The 17,894-nt window shown below is 33.9% G+C and overlaps 1 protein-coding gene and 1 pseudogene across 1 annotated transcript; both read left to right on the top strand.

Annotated features, from left to right (window-relative positions):
• The first annotated feature begins 1,868 nt into the window (after nucleotides 1-1,868).
• On the top strand, nucleotides 1,869-13,075 carry LOC133206058 (uncharacterized). The gene is made up of 10 exons (XM_061341965.1): nucleotides 1,869-1,991; nucleotides 2,432-3,194; nucleotides 3,414-3,593; nucleotides 4,277-4,394; nucleotides 4,506-4,673; nucleotides 5,353-5,523; nucleotides 10,813-10,965; nucleotides 11,059-11,164; nucleotides 11,371-11,489; nucleotides 11,763-13,075. The coding sequence occupies exons 2-10, from the start codon at nucleotides 2,581-2,583 to the stop codon at nucleotides 12,051-12,053; spliced, it is 1,920 nt and encodes a 639-aa protein (XP_061197949.1). The 5' UTR covers nucleotides 1,869-1,991; nucleotides 2,432-2,580; the 3' UTR covers nucleotides 12,054-13,075.
• Nucleotides 13,076-15,306: 2,231 nt separating this feature from the next.
• On the top strand, nucleotides 15,307-17,004 carry LOC133204854 (uncharacterized; annotated as a pseudogene).
• Nucleotides 17,005-17,894: the final 890 nt, after the last annotated feature.

The following is a 17,894-nucleotide window of genomic DNA, read 5'->3' as shown; positions in this document are numbered from 1 at the left end:
TCGTCTTTTATTCTGATTATATTCAAGATTTGTGCTATGTATTCGTAGAAATGAATTGATAAAAGGTTAAGACGCTCTGAAAGGCTCGTAAATCAAGTTCCACAGATAAATATTCTTCAACATGATAGAAGTCTGAGGAAAATTGCTATCTTTACTATTCATTTCAGATTCTGGCAGTGGATACAAAGCAAAAAAAAATCCAAATGAATCTCTGTGGTCTGCCTTCTTCTCGTTGCAATTATTTGAGATTCTTTGTTAAAGTTGCCTAGTAGTGTTGGGGATGAGTGGCGGTTGTAATTACTACAGCTCCTCGGTCCTTCTCGACTTGACAGCTATGGAATCATTGTCAGCTCTTTTTTCTATTGTTTCAATCAGAACACATTCCGATGTGAAACGTACCACTTGTGGATCAATATTACAAATCGTCAGTCGGAACACAATAATCTGTGTTTAATTCTTATTATTTTAAAGACTTTACAAATGACTTTCAAATTTACTAGAATGCCACAAAGAAAGTTTGTGGTGTGATTTTTTTACATTGTAAATATAATATATTAATTGGCTTCTTGCTTTAACCAATCTTGAATATAATTAAAAATGATATTACAAAGAGCATTGATAGGTCATTAGTAAAAATAGAAGTCAAGACCGAGAGACAAGTGGAGGATACGAAGAGTCTGGGTTAACTTGGCACCGGCTAAAGAATACGGCTACAACAGAGAACAATTAATCCATCCCCCAAAACTGGTTTATAACCTCATGATATTTAATTTTTTACTCCCCGAAGCTCCCCGAAGGTGGAACCACAAAGTGTTTTTTAATGTTATATCAATTCTTTTTTTTTCTTGGTAATGATAAAGCTTATATAAGTTTCTAGAGCTGTAATATGACAGTGACATCTTAACGACTTACAAAAATTGTCAAAAGCAAATACAAGTATGTCATTTCAGTTGCAAATTAATTATTAGAGCATATTTGAAAGACATACTGAAGGAGTTGTCCTTGGATAAATTTTTGACTTCTGGAATATTTTACGAAAAAAAAATGCACCATCAAGACAAACTTATAACTTTTTGACATAACAAAGGAGTAGGGGACGACCATTTAATTCTCAGGGCGGGAAGTTGGTAATTCCAACTTTAAAGTTGGTAATTCTAACTTTAATCTTGGCTTTTCCAACTTAAAAGTTGGTCATTCCAACTTTAAAGTTGGTCATTCCAAGTTTTAAGTTGGAATTACATGTACCAACTTCAAAAAAAAAAAAAAAAAATTCGTGGTACTAATACGCTTCCGTAAGAAAATAAATTATCTGTCTTCAACTCAAGAAAATAAATAATTTGCCCCTGCCTGGTGCTATTAACACCCTCCCCCCCCCCCCTCCCCAAGCAAAATAATACTATAGTAAACTATAGTGATAGCTTTGACACAATGGAAACTTTAGTTAACTATAGTGATAACTTTGGCATTTTAATTTACCACAGTGATCACTATAAGACTATAGTGATAACTTTGAAAACTTTGATTTTATAAAGTTATAACTTTGATACTAGTAAACTATAGTTGACTATAGTAATATTACCCCCCCCCCCTTTTTTTCAGATTCAAATGGTTGTCCCCTTAAAGAGTTGTTTTCCCTTTCCACACTGTTCAACGACATCAGTCTTAGTATCTGAACTTCACACTATGCCCTAAAGTATCTCGAAAATCCGTCACACATCTTTAGCTATCAGAAGGACAGAAAAAAAACGCTTCGTAATTCTCCGGAAAAAAATATCCTGCGTGAGGATTCTGGAACTACGCATCTTAAATAATTTCCGATGTTAGTAAATCAGCTGAGATAAAAAACAAAAACATGATTAGTGAATTGTTAATCCATATAGATTTAAGTAGTGGTATTCCATAACTTCAATCATTATTGCGAGATGAAAAGTTTTTTTCGTTTTGTTATTTTGCCTTAGCTTGAAGGAACCTGCTTATACTAGTTAAGCGAGGTAAGCGTTCCGACATTTTGTCTGTTCAATGTTCTTTTTATGCAAATTTACATTTTAAGCTAAATATTTTTGTTTTAAAGTTTTGCACTGTAATTTTAATATATTCCATCAGAGACATTCGCAACTCTGCCTTTAACAGGTTTATATCCTAAAGTATGTGACTTATCACTTTATTCTTAGTCTTAATTAGATTCATTTTTGATCTAAAGTTAATGATCATTTTATTTAATATATACAGGTGTATGCTTTTTAAAGATTAAAAACTATATGCCTACATTGATAACTAATAACAATTAACAACCCATGTCTCTGATCCCAGATGGGATATTAAAACCCATGCAAGCAATTATATCCCATTTTGGCAAGTGTTCCCAGTGTGTTTAGGTAATACTTGTTTGTTTTTGGTTAGATTTAAAGTTGAACTAAACTGTTTGTTTTAGATACAAAGATCCAATGGATGCCAGTACTATCTTATATTTTGATTATTCATGCAAAGGCTGATCAACTTCAAGTGTGATGAGAAGCCACCTAAAATTGGTATAGTTTACATGCATTCAGACTAAGTATCTTAGGAGGACAACTCAGAATCATGCCAGTTAGATCAATGAACATGAAAGTAAATGTCCAGTACATATGCTTTCTCATTTTCATCTCAATCCATTTATTACATTGTATGGATACTTCCATGATTGTTAAGAAGCTGTTGGAAAAAGTTAGGAATTCACAGATTCAGAAAACAACAAAAAGCCTTCCTCCATTTTCCTGGCACAAGGAGAAAGGACTGTTTGAAAGCCACGTCAAACTCTATTTTCATGGATCATTTAGTGAGTTTATGCTCCGTGAAGGATTTGAAATATTTGACAATAATAACTTTGCCACTGCTTGGATTACAACTGCTCTTCTTGAAGTACATCAGTTAGGAAATAATAGAACTTGCATTGATGAGGAGTTGATTTTGAATGCAGTGAAAGCCATGGAGAAATTTGTTGATAAAAATGATAAATTCAACACATCTGTTCAAACATTTTGGCCCCAAGCACTTAATGAAAGTGTGGACACATGGCAAAGTACACCAGAGAATTTGTTGCAACTCTTTGCCCTGTTTGATGACATTCCATGGTCTGTGATTCTTAACTTTCTACAAAAACTGCATTTAGCTGATGCTGAAATGATAAAGAATATCAAACAGTTGTTGCAAGAGAAGTATGATTGCAATTTTTTTTTTTATCATGCTTGACGTTGTACCTTAAAATCTCTTTAAGTAACTCTTTATTTGAAAAACTTTCTTTTAATCATCATACACTACAATTTTACTTTCCACAATTGCTTTCCTATAACTGTTACAGTGTATGAGTTCTTTGTAAAGTGTGTGATGTCTCTTTGAACCACAAACTAGATGTACATAACATTACTTTGTTTCAGGGATACCTATATAAAAGCCTTTCATATTCCTCCTGATTTTGATGACACCTTTGTGAACATTGGCATGGGATCACTTTTGAAAGAAATGTCCAAGTCTTTTCCTCAGAGCTTCAAGACATGGATGAAAAGAAATTCAAATTTAACATCAGTTTTAACTGCGCTTAAGAAGTATGCTTACAGGTAAATTTTTATAACATGTAAATTTAAATTTTTTTTTTTTTTAAGAAAAGAGAGTATGGCAATTTATGTTATGTTATTGCAAATTAACAGAATATGGGTTACTGTGTAATTCGGTTGATGAATTGATAATCTCTGTAAAACATCCTCTGCTGAAGGACCATGTAGACTGTACTCTTTATTTGACAATAAACACAGATTAATTTAATTAGTATTAAGCAAATATCATTTTGATAAATCAGCTTTGTCATTTGACTATACATGTACAGTCACATGCTGAACGCTTGTGTTCCCAAGCAAATTGTTCAGATTAATGAAGATTCCGGATTCCTGAAACACACTTGGTATATAATAATATAAATTGTTCTCCACAATTTTTGTTTGGAAGGCAAAGTGTGTGGATTATTGGCATCCAGATAAATGAGACTCCACTCTTCATGTATATTATGAGAAACAGAGTTATTAAATTTTTAAGTACATCTTTCTTTTTATTGCTGTAAATATTTGATAACTAATATTTTAGCCTATTTACGTTTATAATGACAAATAGTTAACTTTGAATACGATGAAATCCTGTTAAAATATAATGTATTTAAAAAATGAAAAATAATCACATGAAATAAAATTACCTGTAGCTTAATCATGGGTATAATCTGATTTTTCCTATTATTTTTTTTGTCCCTAAGGCCCATGTCAAATGACAGCAAAGTTGACTCAATAGACCCAAGAACATATTTCTACATGAGAGGTTTTTTAGAAAAGGCCAGGGATGCAGGTGATACCATTGCTCTTGTACCTACTTGGGTAAGATTTTTAGTCATTGTCAAATGCCATTGAAAGAGTAGTTTTTGTACTTGAAACACGTTTTTAATATTTTATAAATTTATCTCATTATTCCTGCCCTTTTACTTTTAGGTCCAGAATACAGAAGAAGCTAGAAAAGGGTTTTACAAAGGAAATGTCATGCCATTTAATATCAATAATGTTGATATCACCGTGGCAGCTAATGCTATTTATGGTTTAACAAATGGCATTTTAACAGGCATACTACCAAAGTCTGTTATAGAGGATCCTGATATTCAGGTTAGTGTTATATTAAACATGTACAGTCAAACCTTATTATCTCTAACTCAATAGCACCAAGGAAAAACTTTGAGAGATCATATATACTTTATGGAAGTCTCTTTAATTGATGCTTCTCAATGAGAGAAGCAAGCTTGAAAAAAAAAAAAACAGAATGAAGTTTGTCAGGGATCCTACGGCTATGAGTGGACTCAGGACCCCTGACATTGTGAGGATGACATATCCATGGTATTAGAAATATCTGTGTTTGATATAGCAAAGTTCAACTGTAAATGTGTAATGAATTTACAGTACATTACAGTGCAGGCAAAATAAGAGCCCTGGGGCTTGTGGCTACCTTTATGTCCAAAGTGGGTCAAAGGTGAAGCAATATGTGCAAAGTCGTGTCCATCTCCACTCAGTTTAATTTATAAAATTATTTGGCAATACATTTATTCATAATTACATGAAAGCAAGGTTGAGGCAATATTATAATCATCTTGTAATGATAATAAAACTGCATTATAAATTACTTCTATAAATATTACATGAAACCCAAGTTTATTGTATACATTAATTGTATTACACAATATTTATTCATGAAAGGTAACTTTATCCCGCAAGGCAGACCTTATTTTTTTTCTGAATATATCATTATTGCTTTATACAGTAAATTGTAAATTTTGTTTCCTTTTGGCAGCAAATTTACCTGAACACATCAGCATTAATTGCGTATGAGATCAATACAAACTTATCCAACAGGAGAGACCTGGCCTTGACCTACTACCCTTCAGAGTATGAGTTCTACTGGTTTGTGTCAAGGACATTTAGTAAACTACAGGAATATTCCCAACATCAAAGCCTACATCCTGTAAGTTATACACTGTACCAATAATAAGTAACAATCAACATTTTATTTTAAAATCCTTAAATGATTTTACTTGGCATTTCATACTATCATATTTTTATATAGAGGACAAACATGTATATGCAAAGCCTGCTGCCCAATCCATTTATGTCTTATTACATAATAAAATATGTTCAAATTAAATCATGCTATCATTTTTTTTCTTGGAATACATGAAAGTGAACTCCTTTTATCCAATGTTGAACAAAATTCACTAAAGCTAAATATATATTACAATGTATTATAATTCTTTAGATACAGTAAAGAGAAGTTAGTTTAAACTTTTCAAACTTTTAAACAAAGATGCACAATATTTATATTTTATAGGTACATGTATTTCTCATATGAGCATAACAATGGCTTAGATGCTCTTGAATCAAAAAGGCAAGAAAGCAAGGGTGTACACATTAGTTTCCCCCAGAATCTTGCCTGTATATTTTACAAATATTAAAATAAGACAAACAGCAAAATTTCAATCATACACTGTAAGCAAAATTTTCAATTTACAAATATGTGATGTAGATACTGATGCATTTCCTGAAGTTTGGCCCTTGACATCATTGGGTTGTCCTCATATTAATCTCCTGGATGATCACTCAATCTTGCTCTTAGCTAAACCAGTGTGTTACATATTAAAAAACTTGCCTTAGTAAAAGCAAATCCTCATAAGATTAATAAAGACTGATCACTTGCACACACCCTTTGGTACTTATTTTTCATGAAGTACGTTTATGTCCAGAATTCACCCACGATTTATCTTTTAACCAAAGAGTGATAATCCATACATGTACATGACTTAACAGAAGCAACCATTTATCCGATAAATGTAGAAAGTAAAACCTAGAGAATATCAGGGTAGGTACATAATTATAGACATTGTCTAGTTAGTAGAGTATGTCAGGGCATCAACGATAGTTGGAAACGTAGGATAATTTGCATAACGGGCCAAGCGATAGGCCAGAAGCTAAGGACTAAGAAGGCCTAATATGCATGTAAATCTCGTGCGTATGTCTTAGCGTCTGACGCTAAGTAGGCCTAATATGCATGTAAATCTCGTGCAGCTGTCTTTGTGTTTGACGTCACTAGGCGGGGACTATTAAATTGACATGGAAGACATCGTGTAATTAAATCTATTAGTCTACATTTTAAAAATATAAATTAACAATTTTATTTCACAATGCAATGGAAATATAAGGAATCACTGTCTAATTAGTGGAGTATGCCAGGGACATCAACGATAGTTGGAAACGTGGGATAATTTATGCATAACGGGCTTCGCCTATTATGCAAATTATCCCACGTTTCCAACTATCGTTGATGCCCTGGCATACTCTACTAATTAGACAGTGATTCCTTAAATATTCCTCAATTTGTAGCACATGTGACGTGATGTATACTAAAGGGAAAAAAGAAACGCAGGGTAAACTTATTCTGTAGTTTAATGGTAATTTTTGGAATGTACTTTCCAATGTTATTATTAGCTAACATTAAGACACATCTTTAATCAACAAATTCACAAAATCTCACTTGATTTTGACCGATAATTTAAGAGTTTTTGAAATTCATTTACCGGTACCACCGAAAGTGAAGTCGAAAGACGCTTCATTATTTACCCACAGCATCTGTCACAGCCTATCTCCTGTGCATGAAGTTTATCGGTGGATTTATTTCTCACTGGGATATTATTCAAACTTTCCAACAAAGTAGCTCTTCTCATAGATGATCGAGAGTAGCCGGGGTATTCCGACGCCTGGTTCTTAACAAACTGACCAGTTAGTCCCACATACGTATGTGTTGGATTGGAGACAAAGGTGGGCCGTACGGAGAACAGTCGATTGTTTGCGAAGAAATCTTGACATACTTTGGCTACAATGAGCGCGGGGTAGATATGCTGAAAAATTATGCATACAGCGCGTGGTAGATAAATTGAAAAAAAATATGCATACAGCACACAAATATGCGAGCAAGATAAAAGTCGAAAAGCTTGCGTACCAAACTGGCGCAATCGGTTTCCTCCAGTTTTGGAGTGAATATGACGATTATGATTCCCTACTGTATTACAGAGGAGTCTGTGGTAGTTACGTGACTGTAAATAGCGAAAAACAAAACGACGTGTATACCTCCAAAGTATCAAGTTTCATTACGAGATTTGATGACATTTTCAATCTGCACGTGTTTTTGGCTTTTTACCACTTTCCCTATGTGATGCCATACCTTTCAGAGTTGGGAAATTTTACTGTACAGTAACCAAGAGGCTCCTTTGACCAATTTTCATAATTTTTGGCCATGTTGTTAAATAAGTATTGTATATTATGTTACCCTGCGATCCTTTTTCCCTTCAGTTTACTAATGGAAAAAATATTCAATTAATGAATTTAACCATAAATACAAATTTCAATGTGAGGACACTAAAAAGAAATGAAGATTCTCCAGACGATTCATACAGTCAGTAATGTATGTGACTGCCATTACATGCATGATAGACAGTGATGTCTCCTTGAAGCAATTTCAAATCTCAAGCTAAGCAGCTCCTGATCCAGTTAGTCGGTTATGCAGACGAAGTCCAATTTTATTCCTAACATATCCAATAGGCGAAAGGTCATGGAAAAGGGATTGCGTTCATTTTTGTTGTTAAGGATCAAAGTCATGATCTTGCAGGGGGTCTTGGATTTTCTTGTTGCAGTTTGGTTCGTTTTCCACGGACTGTATATATATGTAATTGAATATGTTGATTTGTTGATGTGCCAGTTACATGTAGATTTCTGTCAATCAACAAGGTGTTCCTCCATGACTACTCAAATCTACTTTTGACTCAGTCACTATATTTCATTTCAAAGTTCCATTATTTTCTTGATTGGAGATTTGCACACAAGTTACATGGAGAACACATTTTTTAAGAATTTTGTACATGTTCTCTATCCAATGCCCTTATTGACGCTAGCTTGTAGGAACTTAGCAAAATCTGTACAGTTAGTTATTTGTAATAAGAAAAACTGTGACAATGCTGGGTTTATTTCGAAATGTATTCCAAAATCTTCACTTTATAGAACATATATTTCTTGACTACAAATTTTTGACCATATAACGACTAAATATATTCCAGTGAAAACTAAATGAAATACACCACAGAGTGTGCCATATCTGTGTCATATTTGGATGTTTAACTGACAATAGGATGACCAGATACGGCAGCTTTAACATATGTAGTCAACTTACCCTATTTGTGTAGTAGTATACCTCTATTACCTATGTATGATTTTTATTTCTCCCAACTGATTCATTACGATGTTAAATAGAGATAGGCTACAGACAAATAAATTGTACTTACTGGGCTTTCAAAAAGCTCGTTTTAACTAGCATTCTGCATATTCTATGGTCGTTACAATGACCTACTTTGCAAATACAACCTACCGTTGGGTCGCATTTTGACTGAATTTTTCATCCAATTGAATTGTCTACGGATTAACCCCGTTTACCGGATTTATATAGAAGGCTAAAGGCAGGTGCGAACGGTCGACAGAGGATTCTTACTCCTCATAGACACCTGATCCCAACTCTGGTGATTCCAGGGCTCCGTGTTTTATGCCCTGCTCAAGATTCGTTTTTGTTTCGTAATTTTTTTGTTTTACAGGATTTATGGTTGATCACTGTTCGTTATCTTCCCTTTTTTTAATACTAAAACAAGTTAGTTTTAATTATGGGAAAATGTACGAGGGTCGTTCAATAAATAATGCAATAGGTCATCTATAAGGAAGAAAAGTGCGTAATACATATACTAAATATTTTCAATCCCTCAAAGCATTCCCTGTTATCCTTTACACATGTCTGAAGTCTTTGTACCTATGACCAGAAAACCTCAGCATACCCATCTTTAGGGATGCCCCAAAGACACTGATGAATATCACATTCCATGACATACATGTATCTAATATATGTATTGTACAATCTTCCTTTGATTGTTTTCATGCATTTTTAGAATTAAAAGATCTCACAATGGCTGAGATCTAGCGAACATGGCGGATGGCAAAGCTCTGTAAACTTTCTTTTCTTCAGAATTTCATTTATTTCTCTGTGCTTATTTGCAGCAGCGCTAGCGTTGCCAGGTGCAAGAAAATTACCCTGGGGGCGGTACTTGGACTTCCTTTGCAGGAAATTTGTTCATCTTTCTTTAGTGCAATTTGAACATAAAAGTTACCATTAGTGGTTCTTCCTCTGTGTGTATCAACATGTTTTACTGGACCTCTTTAAAAAAATGAAAACTAATAAAACATGATTGGAGCCCTTGTTTCTCTTTACAATAATAAGAACGATAGCTTTTTCTTTGATTCCACATTTTATTATTGATCTTCCTTTTTGGCCATAAAAAGTGCACCCATGTTTCGACATCCATCACGCAAATTTAAGAAATCTTCTATTTTGTTAAAATATTTGTTTTTAAGTAGACCGTTTACACAATTAATGCGTATTTTTCTCTTAGGCAATTTTAAGAAAAATAATGTTTCTTTCAGCTATGTGCCTTATTTATCTGACATTTTCGGATATCATGTTGCACATTGCATTGATAATTGTTGGTGTCCTTACAAATTTCAATCGAGCAGTTTGACTTTTATATCTAAACTCTCCTTTTTTACTTTTGAATTTCTGAATCAATCTGAAAATTATACAGCGTTAAAGACTATTCTTTCCACATATAAAATTCATATCTTTAAAATGAGTTCTTCGGCGATTTATGTAAAGAAGCACAGTTTTCACATTCGCTCTCATTTTCATCTTCTTGGCAGAGATCATTTTAAACAGTTTTCAGCTCAGTGAAGTAACAATGCTTACTTTAAAAGTGAATTTCTTTGCGAGGACAATAGGAAAAATCATGGGGTTTTCTGTGATTAGAAACTCTTTAATTGAACGTTTCAACTGTGAAAAAGTTAATTAAAATAGATCTTCATTTACTATGATATACTGTTTGTTGCATTATTTATTGAAGGACCCTCGTAAAATGTTCACTAATTTGTTGATATTCTTGAGCAAGTCATATTTCACTTCATACTTGTACTATGCTCATTAAAAAAATACACGGTTACTTTTTTCCCCATGATTTCTTTTTGAGTTGCCAGCTAACAAAGGAAGACAAAGGAGATGCAAAAATATACAATAAAATATATGTACAGAGGATTTATCAGCATTTTTGTCATGTTTCAAATGTAAGGGTATTTGTCAGCAACCAGCATCAATATAGAATTTAGAATCTCTTTGCAGGTCATGAAGCGAGTTCGGGAAATATTGGGAGAAGCACTGTGTGGTAAAATGACAACCTCCATTTTGATGTCTTACAAAACTGACGATGATGGTTCAGTGTTTTATGACGACTTTCTCGGTGATGGAGATAGATCAATTTTCAATAAAACAATTGTTAGTAAAAATACAAGTCGAAGGCAGATTGTTTTGACATATTGTATCACATTGTGGATAAATTGTGCGAATGTTTCAATTTTTTTACTACAGGAAAGAGGCGAGGACAGAATATTTACAACTTCTATGGCCATCAATGCTTTATTAACAACATGGACTTCTTATGATTCTGCAAGAAAAAGGCTGATCTGGGAAAAAGGTATGATTTTTCTTTTAACTTGTACTAAGTATGATTTTCAAGTCTCATAATTAAAAAGTTACTTCTACTTTTTGGGCAGACAGTAGAAAAAATGGAAATGGAAGTACTAAAATTTCTGTGCAAATTAAAGTCCGTTTCATTTCCATACATAAAGGAAACAATCATGCACATTTAAATATTGTACTGTTTTATGTTTAAATTTTCAGGAGTACCCGCCAAAGTAATTGATGTGGTAAAGAGAGCTGTGCAGTGGATATGTAGAAATGCCCTCTCTGGAAAATATCGTCCTTGGAATGCGTTTTTCTCAGGTTCAGTGAAAAGTTTTGTAAGTGTCGTTTATGAGCAATTTTTTTTACTTTATTTTTTTTTCAAAAGAAATTTTTAATCTTTTCTGCCTTGGAAAGTGTGAGGTGATACTTGAAGTACATGTGTACATGTAATACAGTATGCAATGAAAAAAGACCCCCCCCCCCAAAAAAAAAAAAAAAAATAATGCACTAAATTTAAAGGTAAAACAAAAATAAAACAAAACATAAATTCTTAAGCTCTTTATGATGAGTTTTGTCTTCCTTATATTCAGTTTGATTATTTTTCTCAGGATTCCATGCCATGGTGGTATCCATCGAACCGTAAAGAGTACTTGAATGGAACCTCTATTGCAGATGACACCCATATTCCTAGTGATGCCACAATTATAGCTATGCAAGGTGTAAAGTCACCAGAATGGTACAACACTCAGCTCAACAAAACACATTTTGGATTCAATGTTCCCATGATATTTAATGGATATAATGCAGAAATAGGTCCTTTTCCCTTTTGGAGTTCAGAACCTTACACATATGTTTCAGCGATGTTATCATTGGTTAAATACAGTAGTGTGATGATTTAATACTGGTGATGTTTTTTTTTATATTTTTGTGCCATATCATATAATTCTTTTTATGTAATAAATGATAAATGCCATTATAAATCTTGATGACTATATATTTTGCCTTAATACTACATTCCAATATTGCTCAAAGGATATTAGGCAGATCTGTCTTTGTTTTACTTTCTTATACATGCATATACACCCTTATATTGTTAGTAATTTTAAATACGTTTTATTTTTTGCCAGATATACATCTGTGCTATTTTTCATTATCGCACAAACTGAATGAAGCAATAAAATTGCAAGGTTATATGTTTTTATCTATGCAGTTTTCAAATGTTTAAAACATCAAACAACATGTTCTTGTATCATGGCAAACATCAGTGTTTCGTGACATCACTAGTTTTGTAGTATTATGATAATACATGTATAATTTTTCATAAGGGAAACAGATTCTCATTTCATGGACTGACAAAGGATTTCATATGTGTTAAGTTGCAGGATGAATCACTTTTCTGTATTACAAGTACATGAAAATATTCTTATTACTATAAGGAAAGTAATTATACATATATTTCCTCCATGTTTTTATTATAAACTTGACTCTATGTTGAAATAGATTTGTATACATGTATCTTTGTTATGTATGTTTTGATTGTGTATGAAAGTCCATCAATCTTTCTTCCCTTTTAAAAAAATAAAAATTCAGTATTATTTTTGACGATTTTTTTTTATTTGACCCTTTTATATACTATGAAATAATAATTTTAATGATTAATTTATTAAGTATGTGAGCCATTGTTTCTATACTTTTGATTATCTGCTGAAATAATACATGACATGCCTGTCTTCTGGTTTTCTTGAAGACAATAAACAAATTTATAAGAAGTGTCTTAAGATACTATTCATGTTATACTTTAGCTGTATATAGTTTCAATGTAATTATGATATTTGTACATAAGTATATAGTGTCATATCCCGTGAACATAAAAAAATATGCAATTGAACATATTTAAAAAAATCTTTTTATTCTTTAGATACATGTATCTTCAAAGTTCTTTCAATCTGGTTTTAATCCAATTATTTCCTTGCTTGAAAAATATCTTTGAAGATGCAGAAATAGTTTTATCTTATTCATATACATACTCGTATATTTTATATAACATGTTCAAATATTCATGCATGTCTGATCAAGTAGGCAATATTTGTATTTGGAAAAGGTGAACTGGAATATTATGTAATCTTTGATTAAAGCCTATCCATCCCAGTGCATGTGTTGTCACTTGTGTGTGAAACTTTCAAATTTTTACGTGTTTAAAAAGTATATCTGACTAGTTATCAACCAAATTTGATAACTTCCTTTGATCAAGGTTGTGTAACAGGAAAGGGGAAAATGTATGACTGGACCGGGCATTGAACCCTGGACCCCTGCATCACTAGTCAGGGCTCTACCAGCTGAGTTATCCAGGCCGATATACATGTATACGGCCCAAATCATTACAGTTGAAATGTATTTAGTGGAAAAACTTGTGTCCTTTTCAAAGGATGATGAATTATGTAGGATATTTTCCTTAACAATGACGACATTATTGAAGATTTCGTAATGTAGACTTAATTTTTTTCAATTTCTAGAACTGACAACAAAATCATATTTTTCGTTTGAATATTGAAAGCAGACAATTTATTTCTATGAAATAAAGTCAAGATTTAAAAGCATTGTATCGGCCGCAAACGTCTCATGTGATGATTCCGATGATTTCTGCAGGCGGGATGATGGACATCACAATAAATGTGAAGTATCCAAAGACGAAACCAGCGCTGGCGCGCCGAGCGTACCCCCCCCCCCCCGTTTGAAGTTTTTTAAAACAAGAATTTACCTTCGGTTTAGTCCAGTTTAGTACATAAATTGATAAAATGATACTAGTGCGCCCCCCCCCCCCCCCCGTTATGAAATTCCTGGATCCGCCACTGGTATCGAAAAATTATTGGTTTGTCATTTGCACCTGTATCAAATTCAAAACAAAACTCAATAACAATTTTTTGCCTCTAATTTTTCAAGTACTGTAATTTTTTGGAAACTCAAGATCGTATCGAATTGCGTTTATACATTATACACTCCCATACTGGGGAGCACTTCTTGTAAAAAAAAATGTAAGATAATAAATTAATATCTGATTAAAATTGACCAAAAAATTAAATGCATTAATAACAATAGTTAAGAAATGATAAAAAACTATTTTTAAAATTACTTATTCTTATCTTTGATGAATGCTATCAATAAGGAATCATTCAATCGAAACAACAAAAAATAACGCCTTATTTTCCCATGTGCACATTCTAGCACAACCACAAATAGATCGGCCGCTGAGTAGAAAGACTTGGATTTGACAGAAGATCTAACCAGTAATTCTAATCCATTTGCTCCTGATTTTGCCAAATAACCGAGGTTATGTTTCGTCATTATTTCAACATTATATTTGAAATTCGTACTTCGAACAAATGCAACTTATGATCAGAGAGTATCTATATTATGTTATAACTGTAAAACAAGATAATTAATTCTGAACATGATAAATTCCACAAGGTTTAGAAGTATAGATTTTGTGCTTAGTCGATGTCTTATTTTATGTCGTGAACTGATGTAAGGTATAATGATGTATACTAACGATGTATACCTCGATTCGCAAGCCCTTTAAAGTGATCGGAACCGAGATCTATAAATTATTATAACCTACTTCTTCCGCAGGCTTCTCGTACGAGCAGACGCCTTTTTTCAGCTAGAGATTGTATCGAATTACATCGACTTGTTTCGTCGAAAATTTTTGTTTGCTTTGGCTTCCAGAGCTTCAGTGAACGTCACGGTAGCTCAGTCGGTAGAGCACTCGCTCGGTCGTGTGTTCGAATCACGGCCGCGACTGACGATCGACCTAAGTGGATAAGAAATAGGTAGCAACTGAAAGTTGCGGGTCCTTCGGGTGAGACCTTAAAAACTGAGGCCCCGTGTCACGGTAGGCGTTGGCACCTGAGTGTCGAGTATAGGTCTAAATTTGAAGCCCTTCACCGGTATATGGTGACGTCTCTATATGAGAGAAAGATCCTCGAACGGGACGTAAAACAACATACCATCAATCAAACAGAGCTTCAGTAGTTTTTAAAGGCATGTTGTGTATTCCTTATTTTGGCACGTTGTGTATATTTTTTAGGGCACGTTGTGCATTTTCACAACATGGATTTTACCCAGGATGGCAATGTATACGCTCTGACTCGGACAGAGACCCATACGAATCGGGGCAAGAATCTGAGAGATCTAATCTCTCTGAAGATAATGATAGCTCCAACCATCAGGAACCAGATCTGTAAGACAATTCTGATGTCATTTTTGTAGAGGCAGAATCTGATGGGGAGAGATTTGACCGTACATTAGGTGAGAATTCATTTTCACTTGAAGGCAGCATGACTACATTCTGTCAGAAATACTTTTATCAACATCTGACAGAAGACGGTATCAAACACAACATTTTAGATGCTACCCCATGGCCTGCTAACGCTTTCTGTACTCCTCCAAAAGTTGGAAGATTTCATAGATTATGATGCTATGAAATTTTTAAAAATGCAGGATAAAAACCTGGCATTTATTCAGAAGAAAATTGCTCAGATAATGGGGTCATTGACCAAAATCTGGCAGGCATTTGATGGGGCACGGAAGGGTTAGGAGGAGAATTCTGAGTTTACAGTTTTTGACATGCTTAAACTGATAGAACAAACTGTTGTTTTAGTTGGCCAGGCAAATGCTATTTGTTTGTACGAACGCCGAATTAATTTCTTGTCCAAGATTATGAAAGATATTATGAAAGCGAAAGAACACCTTAGGACTAATAAGCATGATCTTAGCAAAGAAAAAGAGGTTCTTTATGGTGATTAGGTTTTTAAGGTTCTTCACAGGAAAAGCAAGAGTAGAAAGAGGGCCAGAGAGATTTCGAAAGAAATGCAATAAAGAAAAGGCGCACAGACCAGTCCCAACAGCCCTTTCGTGCATCAAAAGAGAGTGGGGGCAGTATGTCTCAATCAGAATTAAGGATGGGGGGGGGGGGGCTTGGAATCCCTCAGAGAAAAAAACTGCATATCAATGTACTGGAACTGAAGGCAGTACAGTTTGCAATTCAATCACTGACAAAACACAAAAAGAACATTCATATTCACATAAAATCAGACAACAGTTCTTGCTTATCTGAAAAAAAGTTATGGGATTCAGATCAGAGCTTTTATTACAAATAACAAAACAGATTTGGACTCATTGTCTATGCTAAAAGCTCGTGATTACTGCAGAACATTTGCCCGGAATACAGAATGTTCAAGCAGACTTAGAGAGTCGTCAGAACAGAAATACCAGCAACTGAATGCTGAACAAGGAAATATTCAAAAAAAATAAATCAGAAGTGGGGGCAACTAGAAATGGATCTCTTCTTTGCAGACAGGTTAAAGACACAACTGGAAAACTAGATGAGATGGCGTCAAGACCCATACTCATGGGAACAGATGTATTTCCGATACCATGGAACATTAAAAGGGGATATTAGTATGTTTTCCCCCATTTTGATTAATAACAAGGTGTTAATCCAAAGTCCTGAAAGAGAAATAAGAAATTGTCATGATAATCCCTGCATGGCAGATTCAGCCTTACTTTCCCCCACTTTTGACCTTGACAATGGACAACCCAGTGCCGTTACCTCCCATAAAAACCTACTACTGTCGCCAGAGGGAAGGTGCACCTACTAGTCAAAAGTCAAAGCTTAAAAGTAGTGGCTTGGAAGATTTCAGGAGACAAAAACAAGCAACAAGAGTTTCGGAGCAAACTTCCGAGCTATTTTCTGCGGGATGGCGACAAGGAACCCAGCTTACAACAGCTGCTGGAGACAGTGGAATAGCCGGTGTCAATCAAAACAAAGCGATCCATTTCGAACCACTGTAGAACATATAGCTGATTTTTTGGCTGCAAAAGGTTATGAGTATAGAACAATTAACAGTTACAGGTCTGCAATTTCTGTATTTCATGTAGAAATTGAAGGAAACAAAATAGGAAAACATGACCTTCTTTGTCAACTTAGGAATTTTTAATAAAAAGCCACCAAGGCCAAGATACATGCAAGTGTGGGATGTTAACAAAGTGCTTTCATTTATCATAGGCAATGAAAATAATAAAGAACTGTCATTGAAGGAAATCTCATTAATATTGTGCATCTTAATTGCCCTTTCTTCAGCAAGCAGGTCATCTGAAATTCATAAACTTGATACTGAGAACATTAACATCACTAAGGATGAAATAGTATTTACATCGAAAGATTAAACAAAATCAAGGTTAGTGGGACAAAGTCCAAATTTTGTTAATTTTACAAAATATGAAGAACACTCAAAGCTAGATGTCATTTCTTGACAAGTACAATGGAATATTTGGAAAAAACCAAAATTATCAGGGCAGAAGAGACACAGCTGTGTATGAGTTTCATAAAACCACACAAAGCAGTAAAATCCTGCACAATAGCAAAATCGTTAAAAAAATCTTTTGATACTCTCAAGAATTGATGTCTCGGTTTTCAAGCCCAACTCAACAACAGGTGCAAGTACTTCTAAGGCTAATAAGTATAGTACAGACCACATAGTCTGATACATCTGTTTCATATTTGGATATTTTACTAGAAAAAGACTTTAATGGTAACCTAACAACAAAGCTTTATGATAAACGTGATGACTTAAATTTTTCAATCGTCAACATCCCTTACTTATGTAGCAATATACCCTTAACACCTGCATATGGGTTTTTGTCTCCCAGTTGATTCCATACGCAAGAGCATGCTCTACGTA

Source organism: Saccostrea echinata, unplaced genomic scaffold (genome assembly GCF_033153115.1).
Source record: "Saccostrea echinata isolate AGI-Se365-2 ecotype Australia unplaced genomic scaffold, CSIRO_AGI_Sech_v1 ptg000054l, whole genome shotgun sequence".
NCBI classification, from domain to species: domain Eukaryota; kingdom Metazoa; phylum Mollusca; class Bivalvia; order Ostreida; family Ostreidae; genus Saccostrea; species Saccostrea echinata.
Note: the sequence above shows the minus strand (reverse complement) of the source record. Positions and strands in the feature narration are given on the sequence as shown.